The 21,300-nt window shown below is 34.6% G+C and overlaps 1 protein-coding gene across 7 annotated transcripts in view; it reads right to left on the bottom strand.

Moving 5' to 3' along the window:
- Positions 1-21,300, bottom strand: part of Rps6ka3 (ribosomal protein S6 kinase A3) — a 101,912-nt gene that overhangs the window by 57,988 nt on the left and 22,624 nt on the right. For 2 of the 7 annotated variants that reach the window (XM_023709010.1, XM_023709009.1), the window contains exons 2-5: positions 19,165-19,258; positions 18,488-18,518; positions 18,136-18,172; positions 12,102-12,158 (exon numbers count right to left, since the gene is read on the bottom strand). In XM_023709010.1, coding sequence (XP_023564778.1) covers positions 12,102-12,158; positions 18,136-18,172; positions 18,488-18,518; positions 19,165-19,201 — 162 coding nt within the window. In that variant the 5' untranslated portion in view covers positions 19,202-19,258. Of the gene's footprint in view, positions 1-12,101; positions 12,159-18,135; positions 18,237-18,487; positions 18,519-19,164; positions 19,259-21,300 lie in introns of those variants that run through there. The other 5 variants (XM_023709013.1, XM_004625656.3, XM_023709011.1 and 2 more) reach the window with 4 other exon arrangements.

The raw sequence follows: 21,300 nt of genomic DNA, 5'->3' as shown, positions 1-21,300 counted from the left end.
GAACATCAGGAAAATTTCAGGCACTCCTAGAAGCAGAAAGACTGGTATAACCAGTTAACCAGTTTTGTTTTATATACTCATGTCTCCCTACTCCCGTATCTATTTTGAAGCAAATTCCACTAATTTTATTATTTCACCTGTAAATGTTTCAGTTGTTATATTTTAAATTCCTTCCTATCTGTGGTTATAACCTGTTTTGTTTTCCTAATATTATATATTTGCTCCGCCCCATTTTCTAATTCACTAATTTATGTTGAATACCTTCCTCTTGCTTTTTATGGGCTTACTTTGTAGTTTTTCTTTCACTGAGTCTTTACTTGCTTTGTTAGAATTCTCTCATATGTTAGTAAAGTTTTCCTTTGGGTATAATAATAATATTTAAGATACTACTAGAGTATATTCTATGACCTTGCTTTACATAAAATTATCTGTTAATTTTATATAAAACTATCTCAGTCAATTTGCACTACATTGAGATAAAGTACTATTACCCATACTACAGATGAAGAGACTGAAGCTAACAGAGAAGATACATAACCTGCTGTTCCAGTCCATACAGTGTGGAAGTGGAACTAGTTTGATGTTGGTGTAGACATAACCAAGCAATCCAATCTATGGAAGGAAAGTTACATGAATGCCTAGTGGCTAACTGAAGGAAAAAAGCAGGAGGTTCTTTTTTTTTTAAGATTTATTTATTTATTTAGTGTGTGTGTGGCCAGCTCAGCCCACCAGGGGGCAGGGCTGGCTGGCATGTGGTGCTGGGGGATTGAACTGCGGTCTCTGTGTTTTGCTTAGCTTAGCTTGTTCTAAGTAGGTGCCTTAGACCACTGAGCCATCTTACCAGCCCAAGCAGGAGGTTCTTAACCCTTGATAAAACTCTGAAGGAAGACAGTTGGTACAGTGTCCATGGTAGAGATTCTGAAATCTTATTTATACCACACATTTGTTGGCACAATCATAACTACTGTCAAACTCAATGATAAAACTATCTTCAAGACCCTATGGACAGCTGATTCCTTCTAGAAATAAAAAGCCTATGACAAAAACTTAAAATCAATATATATTTTTTAATTTTAAAGAGAAAAATGTAAACATTTCAAAAGAAGATAATAGGAGGGTAATCAACATGTTCTTAAACTGATTCCTTTGGATATAATTTTTGTATGGATAACTGATTTTTTTTAGACACTAAAGGATTTAGTATCTGCAGATTTTTTATCTAAGTGCAAAGTTTAATTTCTAGCACACATCTGCCAGTAGCTAACGCTATAAAGTGCTAAATGGCTAAGATTTTATTTATTTTTTTTGGCGGAACCTGGGATTGAACTCAGGCTCTTGCGCTTGCCATGGAAGCACTTATTCCACTGGGCCATCTCCCCAGCCCATGGCTAAGATTTTAAATAAAAAATGGGAAATACATTTCATAGAGATGATCAACTTGAATCAAGGTTTCCTAGAGCATGGACAGGGATTACTTGCAAGGCTCTGTCTTGATGAAAAGCATACTGTGTTGCACTACTGTCTTTCCCATGAGAGTGAAAAGAAGGTTAGGTCAGAGTTTCACAATAGGCAGCAATATATCATTACTCTCTTCATCCACACATTTTTTCCTGCTTAGCCTGAATTTGTTTTTACTAGTCATGCTTGTCTAAAATAGTTAAAATATTCATTCAGGTAAAGGAGCTACAACTTTCTATACATCAGTATTTCAGGGTGACTCAGTCAACTATTCATGCATGAACATAACATAATTAAATCACTTTGCTTTCTTTCCAAATGTGGATACGATCATTCAACCTAAAGAAATGGGTATTGTGATGAACAGACAAGAGCAGAGGATAAATGATTTTAAATCAGAGATAACTTATCAGAGAGTCAAACACTAATAATAAGAATTTTTTTTCTTTTATAGTTCTTAGGGTAGAGGAAAGAGACACTGAGAAGTGAAAAATAGCACTGAAAGGGAGCTATAAATTAGCAAAAGGAAGGTTTAGAAGCTTGAAAATTTTATCTGGTGTACATATACCCTATCTAATGTCATCAGCATTGCTTTCTTTTAAAATGTATTTGGTACAGGTCTCACTACACAGCTTGAACTCATAATGATACTCCTGTTTTTAGCCTCCCCAGTGCTGGGATTACAGGCATGTACCACCATGCCCAGTCTTGGTGGACAGCTTAGTGTGCCTGGGGGCCGGGATTGAACCTGGTCCTTGTGCTTGCCTAAGCAGGAGCTTAGTTCTCTGAGATATCTTGCTGGCCCTAGCATTGCTAATTATAATACCAGTTATCTCAAAAATATTTTCCTAAGTGGTATATGCTTAAATCTACTAGAATACCGCCATCAGCTCTCAGTACCAAAATACACCCCTAAGCTAATAATAGAATGAGATAATACTCTACATAGCTAGTCAGTATAATATACCACACCACAATTTCCCCTGACAACAAGAACACTAATGGATTTTTCTATGTTGAGTAATTACACTGCTTATTGTATAAACTGTTAGGGATTCTTTTTCTATAGTTTACTTGGTGCTTGAAGCATGATGACTGTAAGAAGCATGCAAGTGTGTGCTGAACTCATTTTGGATGTTCAAATCAAAGTACTAAGGCAGCTGCAGCTTGAAGGGACCTTCAAAGAAAAGGAGGATAAAACCCAACAAACCACCAATAATTGGCAAAATAACCTGATATTATGAAAAATATCACACTTATCACTGCAGCTTCATGGTTACTTATTAACAGTAGCTGGAATAACAATATGAGTGTAAGATGGAAAAATTAGTATTAATGTACCAACAAGACTTCAGGGATCTTCAAAAATAAAAGAGCAGGGCACTACCTATATACTCCTGCCCGTGTCCTTCACAGGGGTCTATTCCTTAATTTATCTTTTAAAATGAATTGCAACTTATTTTTACTTTATCTTTTTAAACTATTTTTATCCTTACAGGTCAGGCATCACTTATCCTAAATGTATGGCATCAGGAGAGTTTCAGGTTTGGAAATTTTTTAACTTTGGAGCATTTACAAGTGCATAATGAGGATTCTTGAGAATGGGACCCAAGTCTAATGACAAAATTCATTTATGTTTCATTGATACCATATACACATAGCCTGAAAGTAATTTCATATAGTAGTTTTAGCGTGCCTGTATTCTGACTGCAATCTGTCACATTGGGTCAAAATCAGGTCAAATGTGAAACTTCTCAGTTACGACATCATTTTGATTAAGAAAACTTTTATTGAAGCTTAAACTGTGGTACAGAAATACATTTCAAATGATTTAATCCAATACCACGTGGCATCGTTTTGACACTCAAAAAGTGTTGGACTTTGGAGCATTTTGGGTTTCCAGGATAGGGATACTCAACCTGTACTACTTTTAACAACTGTTCTTTAATTCTTAACAGTCATGCACATGACTATAAGAGCTATGAAAATTGAGTTGATATAGTGTTTTGGGTTGTAATAATGCTTACAAAGTTTATACCATGAGCAACTCAGGTATGTATAGTCATTAAAAATGAATGACAAAAAAGAACTGAGTGCAGCTATTCAGGAGGCATGAGGACTACCTGAATCCAGGAGTTTAGGGCTAGCATAGGGAATATAAAGAGATCTTGTTTCTTTTTTATAAATGAATGAAGCAATGGATGAGTGACAGAGTACAAAAGGATCAAAGACCAATTTAAAGGAAAATCAACACATTTCACAATTATGCCTGGGCCTAGCCCTACTGTCAGCCAAAAATTACTATCTACTACCCTAGTTCCTAAGGGGCATAATTTATCCCTGGCAAAAATCTGAGAAAATAGGACCAGCCTCTGGAAGGAAGAGGACAGCAAAATTAACACCAATTAGGCTTTTCATGCTAGGTACTTATTTATCTTCTTTAATTTTTAATCTTCAGAAAGATCTTTGCCTGGTACTAAAAGGACTGTTGAACAGGATTATTTCTCCCCTGTTATCATTTATATCTAGATGTCTTCTCAAAGCCTCATGTGGAGGGCTTTGGGGAGGTGACTAGATTAGGGGGAACCTGGTAAGTTTTCAGTAGATTTGTCCACTGATCAGTTTATGGCCAAATGTGATTGTGGGAGGAGTAGCCTGACCAGGAGGATCTGAGACATTGGGGGCATGGCCTGGAAGGATCTTTCTTCTCCCTTGAGTCTTCTTTTTGCTTTTTGCTGGCCAAGCCATAAGCAAGCCTCCTAAGCCAGGGCCCTCCTCCATGCCACACTGCCTTGTAGCCATTCAACTATGAACTGAAACCTCTGCAAACTGAGAGCCAAAATATTTTCTCCTTTAATTTTTGGGTGTTGAGTATTGTGTTTCAGAAATGAGAAAGTGACTAATATACCAACTAAACAGGAAACTCTTTTATTCTTCGAAGGCTAAAAATATCTTAACAGCCAAGATTCTTTGTTCTTCAGCATGGATCATTCAAAAGCATACATCCTCTACACAACTGATAAAGGACAGAAAACAATGTTGTCTAGGAAGCTGTTTTATTTTGAGGTGCCTTATAACATTATGCTGTGGGCCCTACAGGAATCAAAGATAAAAAAAAATCCAGTCTCTTCAGCAGAGAAAGAAGAACAAAAGATGATATTTGGGGTGACTAATTGTAAGAAATTCAACTACTTATCCATAAATGTGGATTAATAAGCACACACTTCTGGGGGAGAAATGGAAGAAGGTGATGACGATCGGTTAATGTTTTGTATGGATCAACTTAATTAGGCAATTTATCTTAAAGTTTATGAAATACATGGAAAAAGTATTTAGGTAGGTAAAGACAAGAAGAGATTGAACCTTTAGAAATACAGAATGACAATATTAAAATTCCAGAAGAGGATCAAAGGTGCGGGAGAGAGGTAGACTGCAGGGCAAAAACCAAAGGGAAGAGAGGAGGATATAAGGTATAAAATAATCAAGCCAAAATGAAATGGCTCTACTACAAATCTAAGGAATATGCTCAAATAATACTCCAGGACTCACTCCATTTATAAAGGAGGTCTGAGTGAAGATATTTTATGTTCAGGAGAAATCAGGCTCTCTTTTATGATTATCCTTCAGGACAAACTGATTTAACTACTTCTAATACACTTCAATTTTTTTTTTACTCTTTGGCTTCTGTTTATATAATTTTCCCATGAGAATGCTTTCAGCTTAACCTTAACATTTTTTTAAAAATTTATTTTAATTTTTTGTATTTTGGGGAGGATCTACAGGGTGTTCAGGGTCTCACTACTAGATTGGACTCATAGTGATCCGCCTGTTTACAGCCTCCCAAGAGCTGGGATTACAAGTGGGTGCCACTGCGCCCAGTGTCAATTGCCATCTCAGTGCACCCCGGGGGCGGAGCCTGCAGGCCTGTGGATCAAACCCCTGGCTCCTGCCCCAACTTGCAGGCGCTATAATCCAACATTAACATTTATGTCTCAAAATCCTACACTTATCATTCAAAAATCAAGTTATATTTCACATCTTTTGTGAGCCAGTTACAGCTACTTTTCAAATTTTATCAAGAGTTAAAGCACCAAAATTGCTGTTAGGGTGCTGGCCAGATAGCTGAGTGAACAAAAGCACCTGTTTAGGCAGAGTGCAGTGGCCGGGGTTTGATCACAGGTGTGTTGTGCCAGCCCCACCCCCGGGACAAGCTGAGATTGGGCGTGGTGGCACCTGCCTGTAATCCCAGTGCACGGGAGGCTGAAAACAGGAGAATCACTGTGAGTCCCATCTACAGAGTGAGTCCCTGTATACTCTGTAGACCCTGTACTAAATACATTGAAAAAAATTGCTCCTATGGTTATATCTAAAAAAGCAGGCATATGCCATGCTTTCTGCTATTTTCCATTATATGATAAATAGTAACCTAATACTACTTTATCATCAATTTCAGTTATTACCTCTGGACACACATTATACAAATGACTTAGCACTCACATCACCAATTTTATTAGATCAGCAGTCTTTACAATTACTGGACTATGTAAATAATGTTCACTGTTGAGGTACTCTAGCTATAACCCTCCCCACAGATGACTTTTTGTTTTTCCTTAAACTTACAGTTGATTTGTTTTAAAATTTGCTTTCTTTTGATTTGTCTTAACTTCTTTTCACCTTGCAACACCTTTTCATGTAAATTTTCAATATTTAAACCTATGGCAAATTCATCATGCCACCAACACCCACCTCTGCTGTCAACTGGAACCATCTGTCTGAGTCAGTCTGGACTGAGTACTGTAAGCCTAGTGAATGAGCTAGTCTTCTGAAGCTTCCCACAGTCATCATAATGGGAAGGAACTTTTTTCAGCAGGATTGTAGTATTCAATTCTTTGTTTGCTGAATATCATGCCTCTCTTGCTTAGTTAACAATTCTCTAGGTGTTGGCAGAACCCATTTTCCAGTAATTTCATGAAACAGACATCTGAAAACACTGGGGTTGAAAATCATTTTTTTTTTTTTTGGTGGTACCAGGGATTGAATTCCGGATATTGCACTTGCCAGGCAGGTGCTTACACCACTGAGCTATATCCCTAGCCCCCTCATTTTCTTTTTTAAATGTATTTTAGTACAGGGTCTACAGGGTCTCACTACACAGATTGGACTTGTAGTGATCTTCCTGTTTTCAGCATGCTAAGTGCTAGGATTACAGGTGTGTGCCACTGCACCCAGTGTCAGTCCCCAACACACTCCTGGGGTGGGGACAGCAGGGCACTCTGGTTGCATCAAACCCCCAGCCCATACATCTGCCCAAGCAGGCACTTTAGTCTGCTGAGCTATCTGGCTGGCCCAAAAACCATTTTCACTGTACATTTTAAAGGCACTGGTCTTTGTTTTCTAATTTATACTGTTAAAAAGTCTAACATTCTTATATACAAGCTTTTTTATGATTTTAAAAACTTCTAAAAGCTTTGAGGGGCTTCTCTTATTCCTGTTGTTTTGCTTTTTCATAAAAATGAGCCTTGTTGAGAGCAAAACTTTTTCTGTTTCTCTTCCAATAAGAGGCTTTCAATGAGCTGTTTTAATCTAATAGAATAGTGATTCTCAGTTGAAAAATTTCGATACGGAATTTTATAATATTCCACCTAATCTAAGAACACGATTTTTTTCCTGTATTTAGGACAGGGTCTATAGGTTCTCATTAAGTAGATCAGACTCACAGTGATCCTCCTGTTTTCAGCCTCTCAAGTGCTGTGATTACAGGTGCATGCCACCACACCCAGTCTCAATCACCTTCTCAGTTCGCCCGAGGGGCGGGGCTGGCATGGCAGGCCAGTGATTCAATCTGGCCACGCAGGCGTTTGAATCCACTGAGCTATTTGGTTGGCCCTAGGATAATTTTAAAAAATCACTTAATGCCTATAGTTTTCTTGGTTTTTGTTGTTTTTTTGTAGGACTGGGGATTAAACCTAGGGGTGCTCTACTACTGAGTTACATCCCCAGTCCTGTTTATTTTTGATATAGGGTCTAAACAACATGACTGGTTCTTTAACTTCCTCTTATTAGCATTCTCCCATCTGCTTTTCATATTATATCTTGTGGTTCAAATTATACAAGTCTGTTGACTTCAAAGACCAAGGTTCTATTTTCTTATTGTTCACATTGTTTCAGGTGATAATTTCCCAAGAAGGAAGAGGACCAAAACAGTTTTATCTTGCTGTTTAAAAACTACAAGTTGGGAGACTGGGTGTGGTAGTGCACAGCTGTAATCCTAGCACTTGGGAGGCTGAAAATAGGAGGATCATTATGAGTCCCATCTGTGTAGTAAGACCATGTACTAAATACATTAAAAATAAAAATAAAATAAAAACCACAAATTTGGGAGGGGAGGAAATAAATAAAACTGCAAGTGTCCCTTACATGTGTCTCTAACGAATTAGCAGAGTACTTGGGACCTAGAAGACATTAAATACTTGTTTAATCAATGACTAGGAACATTCCTGTATTTTTTTTTACAGAGAAGTAGATAAGAGGGTAGTTTAGGATAAAGAAGTTTTACTAGAACATTAAATCATTAAGGAACTCATATTCATTCTTGTTTTCCTCTATCCTTTCTACTGTTGTCTTAGTCAAAACTGCCTTATCATTATTCTCTGCATTCTAGATCATGAAAAAATGGCCACTCAACCTACAAGTAAGCTTACTAGCTGGCAAATTCCATAGACACATCTATTCAGTAAATAAATCTGGGCCAACAACTACATGATCTTAGAAGATCCTTTTCCAGTGAAGTTTCAGATGAGGCTCTAAACCTGACCAGTACCTTGAATTCAGTCTGAGAGTCTATGAAACAACAGATCCAACTATGCTGTTCTCAGGTTTTTGGCCCATTGAAACTATGAAATTAAAAATACATGCCATTTAAATCACTAAGTTTGGGGTAACTTATATCAAATAGATAACTAATATAACATTTCAACATTTTTTTTCTTTCTTTTTTTTTTTTTTGAGGAACCAGGGATTGAACTCAGGTCCCTGTGCTTGCCAGGGAAGCACTTATTCCACTGAGCCATCTCCCCGGCCCCATCATTTCAACTTTCATCATGTAAATTATTAGTAGCTGACAAAAGAAAGATTTTTAATTGAATATTAAAGGGAAGTACAATTAGCTAGATGTGGTGGCATGGTATCCTGGCACTTGGAAGGCTGAAGCAGGAGGGTCACCTAAAATCAAGACCAGCTTGGGCTTCAAAGTGAGTTCAAGACCAGCCTGAACTACATAGTGAAACCTTGTCTTAAAACAACAACCACCAACAGAAGAGAAAGTTAAGTGCGATTTAAAGTATGAGGCCAATATAAGTTTTAACAATCTTTTAGATTTGAAACAATCTTTTGATACTGAAACTTAATTTATAAAATCTGGAATGATCTGTTCAAAAAACTCATATTGCTGGTAATATCTTAGTCCTTCATTTTTTCAACCTGTCTCTAGAATGTAGTTTTTTCTCAAATGTAAGTGCTCCCAAAGTTGTAACAGAAAGGACAAAGAACACCACTTGGAAAACCATTTAATTTCAGCTTACAATGAATAGAATTTGGAGTTTTCCTTTCTAAAGGAATTATTACACAAAGAAAAAAGGTGACAGGAAAATCAATATTTATATTTACTGGTCATTTTTTTTACATCTTTTACATGCAAATATATACTATACACCAAAGAAGTAAAATGCCTCAAATGGTTTGTGACAGTATAGGAATCTAGATGAAATTTGAAGGCAGTCGTAGGCACTAGAACCCATGCCTGGGTCCCTATGCTAGCTAAAATTTAATCTATGAATTTAATTAACAAATACATAATGAACAACATAAAAGGAGGAACAGTTCAGTTTAATAGAGAATACAGATCAGTAAATAAGTAACAGGATTTGGCATGGTGCTGTCCATCTCAAGATGGAAGTATAGTTGTGTGTTAAGAAGATGTCTCAGTTGAAATGACATCTAAACTTAGACCTGAAGGATGATTAGGGATTAACATGGAGGGGAGTTGTAAGGGAAAAGAATTACGCAGGAGGAAACATCACTTGTGAAAGCCCAGAAACTAAAGAGAAAGTGATGCATCTAAGCAGACTTTCAATAGAGGACAGAGGTGTGTGGTCAGAGAAAAGTGTATGAAGCCTTATTATGCAGGGCTCAGTAGGTTATGCTGCAGAATTTAGACTTTACTTAAAGGAAGCACAAAACTATTGAAGGAATTTGAAGCAGAATGGACATAATGTTCATGACAATTTATTTGATTTTGGAAAAACACTATATTCCCAGTGCTTCTTATTATTTTATTTTGAGACAGGGTTTCACTAAGTCATTGAATTGCCCAGACTGCACATGAAATTATAATCCTTTGGTCTCAGGCTTCCAAAGTGGCAATGAATTATCCTAACAAGAAATGTAGAAGAAGTATATGTAAGTAGCCATATAATTTTGACAACAAACAGATTATGAGAATAACTGAATATTTCAGAATATGACGACTCATTATTAAAATATTGCTTTCATGTTAATCTGTAACTTCAGTGCAACTGTGATGAAAGTTTCAATACAGTTTTCAGAGGATAACTGACATCTGTTAAGTTTAATCTGAAGAATTAAGTGCCATAAATTATAATTTTTAAAACTAAAAAAGTGGGACTTTTTTTAAAAGTAAAAAGGTGGGAAGATTTATCTTCATTCATATAAAAATATATAACCAGAATATTCAGAAGCTAGAATAGGTAAAGAAGGATCCTCTCCTAGAAGTGAGAGAGTATGGCTCTGTTGAAACCCTGATTTAATACTACAGGCTTCCAAAACAGTGAGTGAATCTATTTCTTTTGTTTTAAGCCATCCAGGTTGTGGTAATTTGCTATAAGAATCCTAGGAAACTTATATAGGAAGCAGAAGGTAATTTTATTTTTTTTATTTATTATTTTTTCATTTTTATTTATTTATTTAGTGTGTGTGTGTGTGTGTGTGTGTGTGTGGCCAGCTCAGCCCACCAGGGGGCGGGGCTCGCTGGCATGTGGTGCTGGGGGATTGAACCGCGGTCCCTGTGCTTTGCTTTGCTTAGCTTAGCTTGTTCTAGGTAGGTGCTTTAGACCACTGAGTCATCTCACCAGCCCCCAGAAGGTAATTTTAAATATGATAAAAGAGGTATCTCAAACGAATGGAGAAGAACAGATTTTTACATACTCAATAAATAGGGGTTAGGACAACAGGCTACATATTTGGAAAGTAAAGTTAGATATCTACGTCATACCAGATACTAAAATTCCTAGTGGATCACAATGCAAAATAAAAATGCAAAAAGAAGAAAAATCATAGCAACAAACAAGTCAGAAGAAAAACAAAAAATAGGTGAAAATGTAAGAAAATAAATATTTTGTAACCTTGGAGCAGGTTAGGACATTTTAACCAACGCATGAAGCCAAGAAGCCAAATATGACCATTTTAAAATAAAAACTTCTACACATACAAAATGAAAGAAAAAATTCAATGTTGGGAAGAAGGGTAATATATTTGCAAGATATGTACTAGACGTAGAGTTAATATCCAGAATATATTTAAAGATTCTATAAAATATTGAGTCAAGAAGCAACCCCCCAAAAAATGAAGCAACCCAAAAGAAAACTGGGTAGACTATAAAATATAAAGGCCAATAATGTGTGGATACTTAACCTCACTAACAATCAAACGATAGGCAAATTAAAATGAGAAGGAAATACTTATTTAGAGTAGCTCAGTGTTTCCTTATAATGTCCAGTGCTGAGTAGGAAACAGTTGAACTGATAAGTCTGATACACTGAAAGTTTTATTATATTCCTTTTGCAAGGTAATTTGGTGATGTCTCCTGAGATTTCAATGTTCAACGTTCATTCATACATTTTGTTCCAACACATCCTGTTCTAAGACTACATTCTACTAAGATGTAAATTCACAAATGGGGGAAATTATATTAAATATAGGATATGCATAGAACATTAGCATGTACACATTTTAACAAGAGATCTATAGTATATATATATTTCATCTACATATAAAATGCTCAAGGCATTAAATGAAAAAGACGAAGTGCAGAACATGTACTTTATAAATGTAAATAATAATTATTCTATGTATATAATAAGATTATAGCTAAGCTTCTGACAATGGATATCTTGTGAGGGGTAATAATTTATTACTCCATTTATGTAATATATGATGAGTATCTCTTAGTGTGACAGGTATTGGTCAGGAGTGAACAATTACTATAACAACAAAATGCATGAGGGAATGGGTAATGGCTACATTCTAAATACTAGTATTTCTATAAAGTATAATCTTCATATATTTTTTGTGTTTAATAAATTTAGTCAGTTAATTTTTTAAAAAATCAAGCCATAACACACGAATGAAAACCTTCAACAATACAAAGCATCTTGCTTTGTCATTCTCTTAAAATCAGTCTTCATCAGTTTTTAGAAAGGTCGCTGGCGTGTTCAAGAATATATTTTAGTAAAATTAATGTGAGGGTATCAATGCAATCTTAATACTAGAAAATGATTGCCCAATTTAAAAATGTAGTAATTTTATGGTATCTGATTTGTCTCTACTTTGTGATATGTTTTACTTACAGTTTGTGGATTAATCTCTTCCTCTCCCATAGGTTCATCCATAATTTGCTGTCCATTCTGTGAAAAGCACAGCAAATAGAAAGTTACCAAAACACATATCACATCAAAATCAAATGAAGGCAGACAAAAAAAAGTGTGTCATTCAGGAATATTTTCACTTCTAAACTTTCATTTCTGCTCTAGTGAAGCAGAAATGAGTGCAGTTTAAAAATTGTAACAGGTTGTGCTTCAAAAGTTCATCTGTAACAGGTTAGTTATTTGAAACTATAAAACATTTTTCCATGGAAATAATGTAAGAAATGATGAGTACCTTTCCAGGTGAGCTCTTGAGTTTATTTTAGTTAAATGCATTACAAGTGGTCTTAGTTAATCCTCACCAAACATCATTTATAACATTCTGTATGGAAAAACATATTCTAAACTGAACTCTAGTAATAATTAATCAGAGAAACTGATTAATTATTTCAGAGAAAATAAAGCTCAATCTCTTATAGCAAAGTAAAGTCCAGATGGATAAACATTTAAATGTCAAAAATAAATTATGTAAGTATTAGAATACAGGTAAATAATAATCATGGGGAAAGCAGGGTAGAAATCATAAAGAGAAAAATGACATTGGAATCCATGAAATTTAAAACTTCTACCAGACACAAAAAAAGATAAAAGACAAACTGATTACAAAAAATTAAGTAACATATGACAAAGGGTTGGAATTCTTGGTACATAAAGAGCTTAGCTTTGCAAACCTGTAAGAAAAAAAAGGAATCTCAACAGAAATGAGCAATAAGGGAGGAATTCAGCCTTAGTACTAATTACAGAAATGCATTTAACCCAAAGATACATTTTGTCTCTCAAATCGGTAATGGTTTACCAAAAAATAACACTCAATGCTCATGTGGACATGAAAAAAGAGCATTCTGGCTTTATTGCTGGAAAAGGTGTAAATCAGCACAACCCTTCAGAAAGGCAATCTGAGTCTTAAAAAACACAAAATTTTGAAATGTCCCATCTATGTTTTTTTTTTAAAGTGGACAAGTGTACAACAAAAATGCTCACCATTTTTTCTAAGAATGCAAAATTGGAAACCTAGATTCCTAACAATAGAAAACTAGTTAAATATACTGTGGTACATCCATATAATGGAATATTACGCAATCATTAAAATGATGATAAAGATGTAAGTTTATTGACATGGAAAGACAGTCACATTTAATAAGTGAAAAAGCAGTTTACAAAACAATATGGATTGTAATGGTCCCATTTCAAACAAATATATACATGTTTAAATGTATATATTTGTATGGGAAAAACTCTGGAAGGATATACACCAAAATGTTAACAGTGGGTATCTCTGGGTAGTAGAATTTTAGACAATTTAAATTGTTTTTTCTTATTGGAATACTGTAATGTGCCTAAAATGAATATGCATTATATGTGTAGTTAAAAAAAAAAAGAGTTCTGGAATACAGAGAGTTTTCTCTCATTCCCTCACTGGCTAAAAGAAGTATAACTTTGACTATTGTTTATTTCAACAAGTGTAGAAGGGTCTAAGCTAGCCATCACTGGAGCATTATAAACTGGAAGTAAAAGGCAGACCACCCGTCACCCAATACATCACATGAGGCAGCTTCTCTGAATTGGAACTCTCCTCTTTCTTCTTCCCATTCCTATTTACCATTCATTCATTCATTCGTTCCATATCACTCATGCTCTGTTCTAGGTGCTAATCCGGAGATAAAAGGTAAATAAAATATGTCCTTCATCCTAGAAGGTTTACTTCCCTATACAAAGGGCATCTTTCATTTTCACTCACTCCTGGAGGATGTTCTTAGGTTAGGGAATGTCTATACAATATACTGCAAAGCACAAAAATGGTGCCAAAATGCAGGAAAAAGGAGAAAGCAGGCATAAAATTATTTTCCTACAACTTTCAGAGTTACATATTGCCCACTTCCATGCTAAGGACACTCAACTATCTTCAGGACACTACTTTTTCCTAAAAGCTACAACCATTTTATTTATTCTACTGACTACTGATTATCAAAACACGCAAAAGAAATTTTATACTAGCTATGAGGAATACTGGCTCTGAAGTAAAAAAATGTAGGTTCAAAATCTTGTTCTTGCATTGTTAGTTATAAAGCCCTGATAGGTTAAGACTAAGCTTTATTTATTTGGAAAATGAAGACTTAAACAGACTTATGTTCAGTGTTTTTGAGAAGACTAAATGTAATAAATGACACAACTCTAAGCACAGTAGCTGGTACTCAATGTTATTTTTATTATGTCTAAAATTCAATTACCTCACTTGTGGCCCATCAACTTGCTACTTCTTCTATATTTGCTATGTCAGTGAATAGCACAATCATCCACCTAGTACCCGAGACTCTGTTTTTTCATTAATGATAGGCAGTTGTATTTCTGTAATACAGATCTGCTCAATGACTCCCCATTATCTGGCTCTTAGAACTCTTGTCTAACTTAAGCTATACTTATATTATCCATGAGAATATAATTTGAAAACCATCTGTTCCTTGCAATTTTCCATGTATGCAAAACAAGTATCATAACTTGCAACTTATTTTTAAAGCAAACTAGTACAACAGAAACAGCACTGAACTTGGAATGGGTAGACCAGACATAGAGCCACAGATCTGCTACTTATAAGTTTTATAAGTTGGGGCAATTCAGACTCTCAGTCTATTACTTTATCTGTTCAAAATGGGAATGCTTGCCCTATGTACCCAAAGGGTTATTTGGCTCAAAACTGAGATAACTCACTTTATAAACTGTAAAGAGTTATACTAATGGAAACTACTATTATTAAGGTGAGCTAGATTTATGAAGATTAAAAAATATTCCATCTTGAGCTAGATTTATGAAGATAAAAAACATTCCATTAAGCTATTTTGATGTTAGAACTTAAAAAATTAGGACTGGTAAGGGATCTCAAAAATCTGTTCCACCTATACATCATATATTTGAAGTTTTTCTACTCTGTTGCTGCCTATATATGAACACCATCAGGATAAGCATGTAGGTTCACCAAGTGATGTACTGATTATCTCAGAAAAAACACTGCCTACTAGAAAAAATTGTTCACTATATAGTAACCTTCCTCAGCCACAAATTCCCTTTAAATAGATTACAAATAAGTGAAGACTAACTTGCCTGTAGGCTGTCTGCAAAGTCACGAATACTAAATCCATATCATCATACATCACTCTGCATCTGGTCTTTCCTAGGTAACTTGAGATGGATGAGTCTCATTGCTTTTTTCCCTTCTGAGCACACATTAATTCATCTTGAAGAGTAGTAAATAGAATTATAGGCAATTAACTAATATTCCAACCCCTGCACAACCAATGCAGAATACAGGTCATTTTGGCTCCTTTGTCCTAGATAATAAATATATTAATGCAGTTCAATCTGTATTACTTTTGGTATGTGCATAGCACATTGCTGACTCATACTAAGGTGTTGATTTAAATCCCTCTTATTTACTCGCTACAACTAAGCCCTGCATCCTTTCTCTATACTGTACCTGTTATTACACTTAGGACCCAGGAGTAAAGCCTTAAAGTTTTTGATTCAATTTCTAGTTCTGATCCATTGCTAGTTTCTACAGACTGGATTTCAATCTATCAATCAGCCTCTTTATAGTTTTCAGCTTCATGTCATCTACAAATTTTACAATATAACTTATTTTCTCACCTAATTAACAATGCATAAAAGCAACCTAAGGAAACAATGAAGTGAAACACAACCTAACATGTATGCTATTCTCTGTTGTTTGAAAAGATACCTACCTCCTTTTGTGAGTTTAGCGAAAAGTTTGAACAACCTAATTTTTAAAGTAGCTGGGCAGAGTGGCACATGCCCATAGTCCTAAATACTGAAGAGGCTGAGGTGGGAGACTGCTGAGTTCAAGGCCAGTTTGGGCAACATGGCACGATCCTATGTTCCCCAAAACAAAAACAAAAATAAAAAGTAGGGAAATACGAAAGCCAATGTTATATTATATACCAGAGACACTTTATAAAGTTTTATTTACTTTTTTTTTTTTTACCAAAAACCACTCTTTTCTTCAATAAACTCTTTATATTATTTCATCAAAATAAGGATTTAAATGTTATCTATTAGAAATGAACATTAAGCTACTTCTGCAGCTAAGTTTAAGTTTTCCTTTTGAAAAATTACTCTTGGTGTTCATTAGAGATTTGAGGTTACGTGAATCACTAGTTTGATTCAATACTTCCCAAAGATCAATGAATAGTTCCTATTACACAAGAAAAGTATATTTCTCTAATTATAAGAAAACAAACAGGAAAAATGTGTTTTGAAGATAATGGCCAGTACCACATTTGAAACACAGCTCTGTCACTGATGTAGTTACCTAAGCTTGGGTAAGTTATTTAATATTTGAGCTGGTTTCTTTATTCATCAAATGTATATATTATTTATCTCACTGGCATTGTAATTAGGATGCTCCACCAAGGGCAGTAGATATGTACTCAATAACCTCTTTTGCCCGAACTGACTGTGTAATATTCACATTCCACAGATAACTTTGAAAGATGTACTGCAATACAGAAGTATAGGAGAGGGGCCAGGGATATAGCTCAATGACACAGTGCATGGCTAGCAAGTGTAAGGTCCTGAGTTTGATTCCCTGTATCATCTCAATAATAATAATAATAATAATAATAATAATAATAATAATAATAATAGAAGTATAGGAGAGTTACTATTTCACCACTTACTACAGCCAATTCACCGACAAGCAGGGTGAAAGAGATCATTCATATGTGTGCTAGAATTCTATACAATGTGGCTAAGGAATGAGTATGGACAAAAATAGTTTAAAACTAAAGCAAATACATCCTCTCTCAACCCACCATAATGCCTGCCAACCTAAAAAACGTGGAGCTTGGCAGATTATACATATGCAAATATGATGTGAAATACTGAAAAAAGTTTAGGAAATGCTAATCATGCTCTATGTTCTACTTTGTGAGCCTGAAATGTGTAAAAAGTCACAATCTGGAATAACCTCAATATGGATTTCATCAGAACAAATCAAGGGGCTGGGGAGATAGCTCAGTAGAATAAGCCCTTGCCTGGCAAGTGCAAGGGCCTGAATTCAATCCCTGGGAAAAAAAAAAGATCCAATCAGATAAAAAAACAAAACTGTTCGCTTGAGTTTCAGCAGTTGTTGTTTTCAAAACAACTTTCAGTGTTGTACAAAATTATTACTTGATATCATCTTCTAGGTTGAGAGGAAGAACAATTCAATTCTGAATCACAGTTTAAGGATCTACACAATTTCCCAGTAATTTCAGGGAAAAGCTGATGTGTCAAAAATGAGATTTTTAAATTAAAAGAAAATTTCACTTAAGTAACCTATCAAGCAGATTGTTTTGTTGTAATGGCATAACAATGTATATTTACAGGCTGTTTTCTGATACCTCTAAACAAAATACATAATTTAACAAGTTCTCCAAGTCCATTAGGAGATTATCATGTATAAGTATAATAAGGACTAAAAACTGATCTGTGATTGATAAAAATTTCATCTTGACCTTCATAGAACATACCAAATACGGACATTTTCTTCCCTAGCAATGAAATGTATACATGAACACTGGAGAAAAAGGACTTCTTATAAGAACAGCCTAAAATAACAGGGAAAAGGGAGAAAAGGGTCCAGAGCCATTGAGTATTAATATGGGGACCCAGGTTGTAGGAATGAGCAAGTATCACAGTTTTTTTTTAAACCACCCTCAAGTTTCCCCAAGTATGTATGCCTTTCAAACTCCCTGATACCAGCAGGGGTTTTCCTGCCAAAGCTTATACAACAGGAAGGAGTTCCATCATGAAGGTGTTGAGTATGAGGCATCAGAGAACTCTCTCCAACTTTGGTTAAGATACCATCATATTGTTCAGAATCCAGAGAATCTTCTATGCAATCACATTGAAACAATAAGAAACAAGCATTTTTATATTCTTAATAAGGAATGTATATAATCCTTACCAATGTGACAGGATTAAGAATCAGCTCCTCATTTATCCTAAGGAAATATCAGAGATGTGCATAAAGACTTATGTACAGTGATATTCATCATACTCATTATACTGAAAAATAGAAAACAATCTACATGACCAACAGGGGACTGGTTAATTAAATCATAACACATCTATTCATATGTAGGAATACTATGCAATGGTTAAATCAGGGCCTCAAAGAAAAATTAATGATGCAAAAATGTCTCCAATATATTAAATTAAAAGGGATACAGAACTGTATGACCCCAATTTTGCACCTTCCCTCCCAACATGGGTGCATGTATCGGGAAAAAAACATATAAAATATTATCAGTAGTTACCTTGGCCATAGCATTTTCTTCATTGTATTGACTTTTCAAAATTATATGTATTTATTATGTATTATTTTTGTAAAGAAAAAAACGAGAAATGTAATTAGAAAATTCAGTTTATTTCTAGTTATAGTGCCCTTATGACTAGTTCTGCTACTCCTCTAACTACCAAAGACCTGTTAGTACCCAAGATTGTTCTATTTTCTATATTAGGACAGGAATGACCTCTGTTTACATCTATGTTTTTAAGTTTATGAGGACCCTTTCAGAAGCTTTTATTTATTTACTTATTTTTTTCTGGTCCTGTGGTGTGGCCTCAGAAAGTAAGTTTTAGGCCTGAATCCACCTCATGTTTTTTGAAGTGTACCCCTAAGGGGAATTCTGCTTATGAAATAAGACATGTTGAGGTAAGAATAAGGAAATGAAAGCACAGTAGCCAAAATTAAGTCTGTATTGTGAATAGCAAGTATTAAAACTGACACTGCAGAAAACAATCCATGCCACAGAGGACAAACTTGAGTAAATGAAAAAAAAAAGGAAAAGGTAAAAAAAAAAAAAAACTATGGAAGACAGACATAGAAATAATCTATGAACATCAGATGTTCCTAAAGGTAAAAAAAAAAAAGAACAGAGCAGTTCAATCAATCAAAAGTATAAGAAAACTTTCTAGTTCTGAAAAAAAATACCTGAGACTGGAGACTGAGAAGGTTCAACAGAGATCATCAACACCAAGACATGTCCTGGCAAATGTTTTTAAATTTCAAGGATAAAGATATAATCCTACAAGCATACAAGCAGAAAAAAATAGGTTATTTCAAAGGAACTAAAAATCAGATTGACCTTAGATTTCTCCTCTGCAACAATAAAATGTCAGAAGATAATGAAGTAATGACCTATAGAGAATTGAAAGAGAAAGGTTAAGATATGGGAGTTTTACACCTCACCCTAGATTTTTCATGTACAAAGATCACAGGAGATAATTCTTAGATTTTTAAAATTTTATAAAATCTCACCATCCTAATATCCTTTTTAAAATAAATTTTTCAAAAGTACATTAAAGAGAATTTTACAAAGAACTCAAGAACACTAACATAGAGAAGAACTAATGAGTATACTGACACCAACTTAATATATAGAAATAACTAAAAATAATGCCACTAAAGTAAAAAGGGTCAATAATGAAGTATAAATAACTGACATTAGTATATAAATAACATAAAAGAAAAAGCACTTTAGAAAGTTAAAAGGTAAGACATCTAATCTTAGGCTAAATTAATGTGGATTTAAAATAAAGAGGCACTGTGAGAAACAAAGATTCTATGTTCTCTATCTTTCCTAAAAAGAATATTTAATAATGACTATTTTTAGTGATATCTAATAAAATTTAGAATATTTAAAAAACTACACAATCAAGAGCAGATGCTTATTACAGTCCACATCACTAAAAAGACAGTAAGTGGCAGACACTATTAATAGTAATTATGCAGGTAACATATCCAATTCTATGATGAGGATAAGTATAATTACTCCTACTTTACAGTCAAACAAACCAATGCTTAGCAAAGTTAATTAGTAAATGGCAGAAGCAGGATTCAAATCCAGGTTTTTCCAGCTCCGTAATAATTCTTTCTTCTATATTTTACAACCTCTTCAAAACCAGCCATATGGCAGAAGGAAAAAAAATCCCACAACAAAAAGAATACTAAATATGAAATGGCACAAATAATTCTAAAAGTAGTAAGAAATATAAAAATTGGTTTCTAAAGTGATTTACTAGGAATTTGATGCTACTATTGATATTTTTATGAGTGATAATGGTAAGGCAGTTATATTTTTAAATAAATGTCTTTTGAAAAATACAAACCCACATATTTATGACTGAATTGACATGCCTAGGTTTAATTTCAAAATAATCCATTACAGGGCCAGGGAGATAGCTCAGTAGAATAAGCGTTTGCCTGGCAAACACATGGGCCAGAGTTCAATCTCCAGTTACGCAAAAAAAAGATTCAGTCAAAATAATCCATTAGAACCAGGAGGATGAAGGATGTATATATTGGTGAAATCGGTGGAATTGGGAGGAAAAGTAGAAAGGCAATGATGAATGGATCATCCCTGAGGTTGAATTATGGGAACATGAGTGTTTGTTTATTTATTTATTTTTGAGACAGGGTCTCACTATGTAGTTCACGTTAGTGTTGAACTTACAATGTAGTCCAAGTTGGCCTTTAATTTTCAGAAATCCTCCTGCCTTAGCCTCCTGAGTACTGAGATTACAGGCGTGTGCCATCATGCCTTGCAACATGGCAGTTTATTACAGTACTTCCACTACTGTAGTATGTGTCTGAAATGTTTCACAATTAAAAACTTACGCAATAAAAACAATGATTTACTGCTTGAAAAAGAAATCCAAATACAACACTGCAGTATACAAAGTCTAAAGAAAAAGAAAGCAAGTATTGTAATATTAATACCAAAAATAAAATGCAAAGTAAAAACCTTAAGCTGACTTAAAAGGCTGTTCTATTTGGACTAAAGATATAATTAGCAATGAATATATATATATACTAATAGTAATTGCTATCATTTACTGAGCTCGTAGTCACCAAGAAAATATTAAGCACTATTATCTTTGACACTTCTAACAATTTTGTGAGGCATTATCATGAATTTACAAATGAGCAAATTAATTCAAAATTGGTAAACCAATATTCTTAAGTACTATGTTCCCAGCCCCCAGAAAAATACCTGGCACACAGTAGTTGTAATAAATATTTGCTGAAACCTGAAAAAGTCTAATATCTTACTCAAGGCTAATAAGG

This window comes from Octodon degus, unplaced genomic scaffold (genome assembly GCF_000260255.1).
Source record: "Octodon degus isolate 3935 unplaced genomic scaffold, OctDeg1.0 scaffold00010, whole genome shotgun sequence".
Classification (NCBI taxonomy): Eukaryota; Metazoa; Chordata; class Mammalia; order Rodentia; family Octodontidae; genus Octodon; species Octodon degus.
This window is presented reverse-complemented; position numbering and strand designations above follow the sequence as displayed.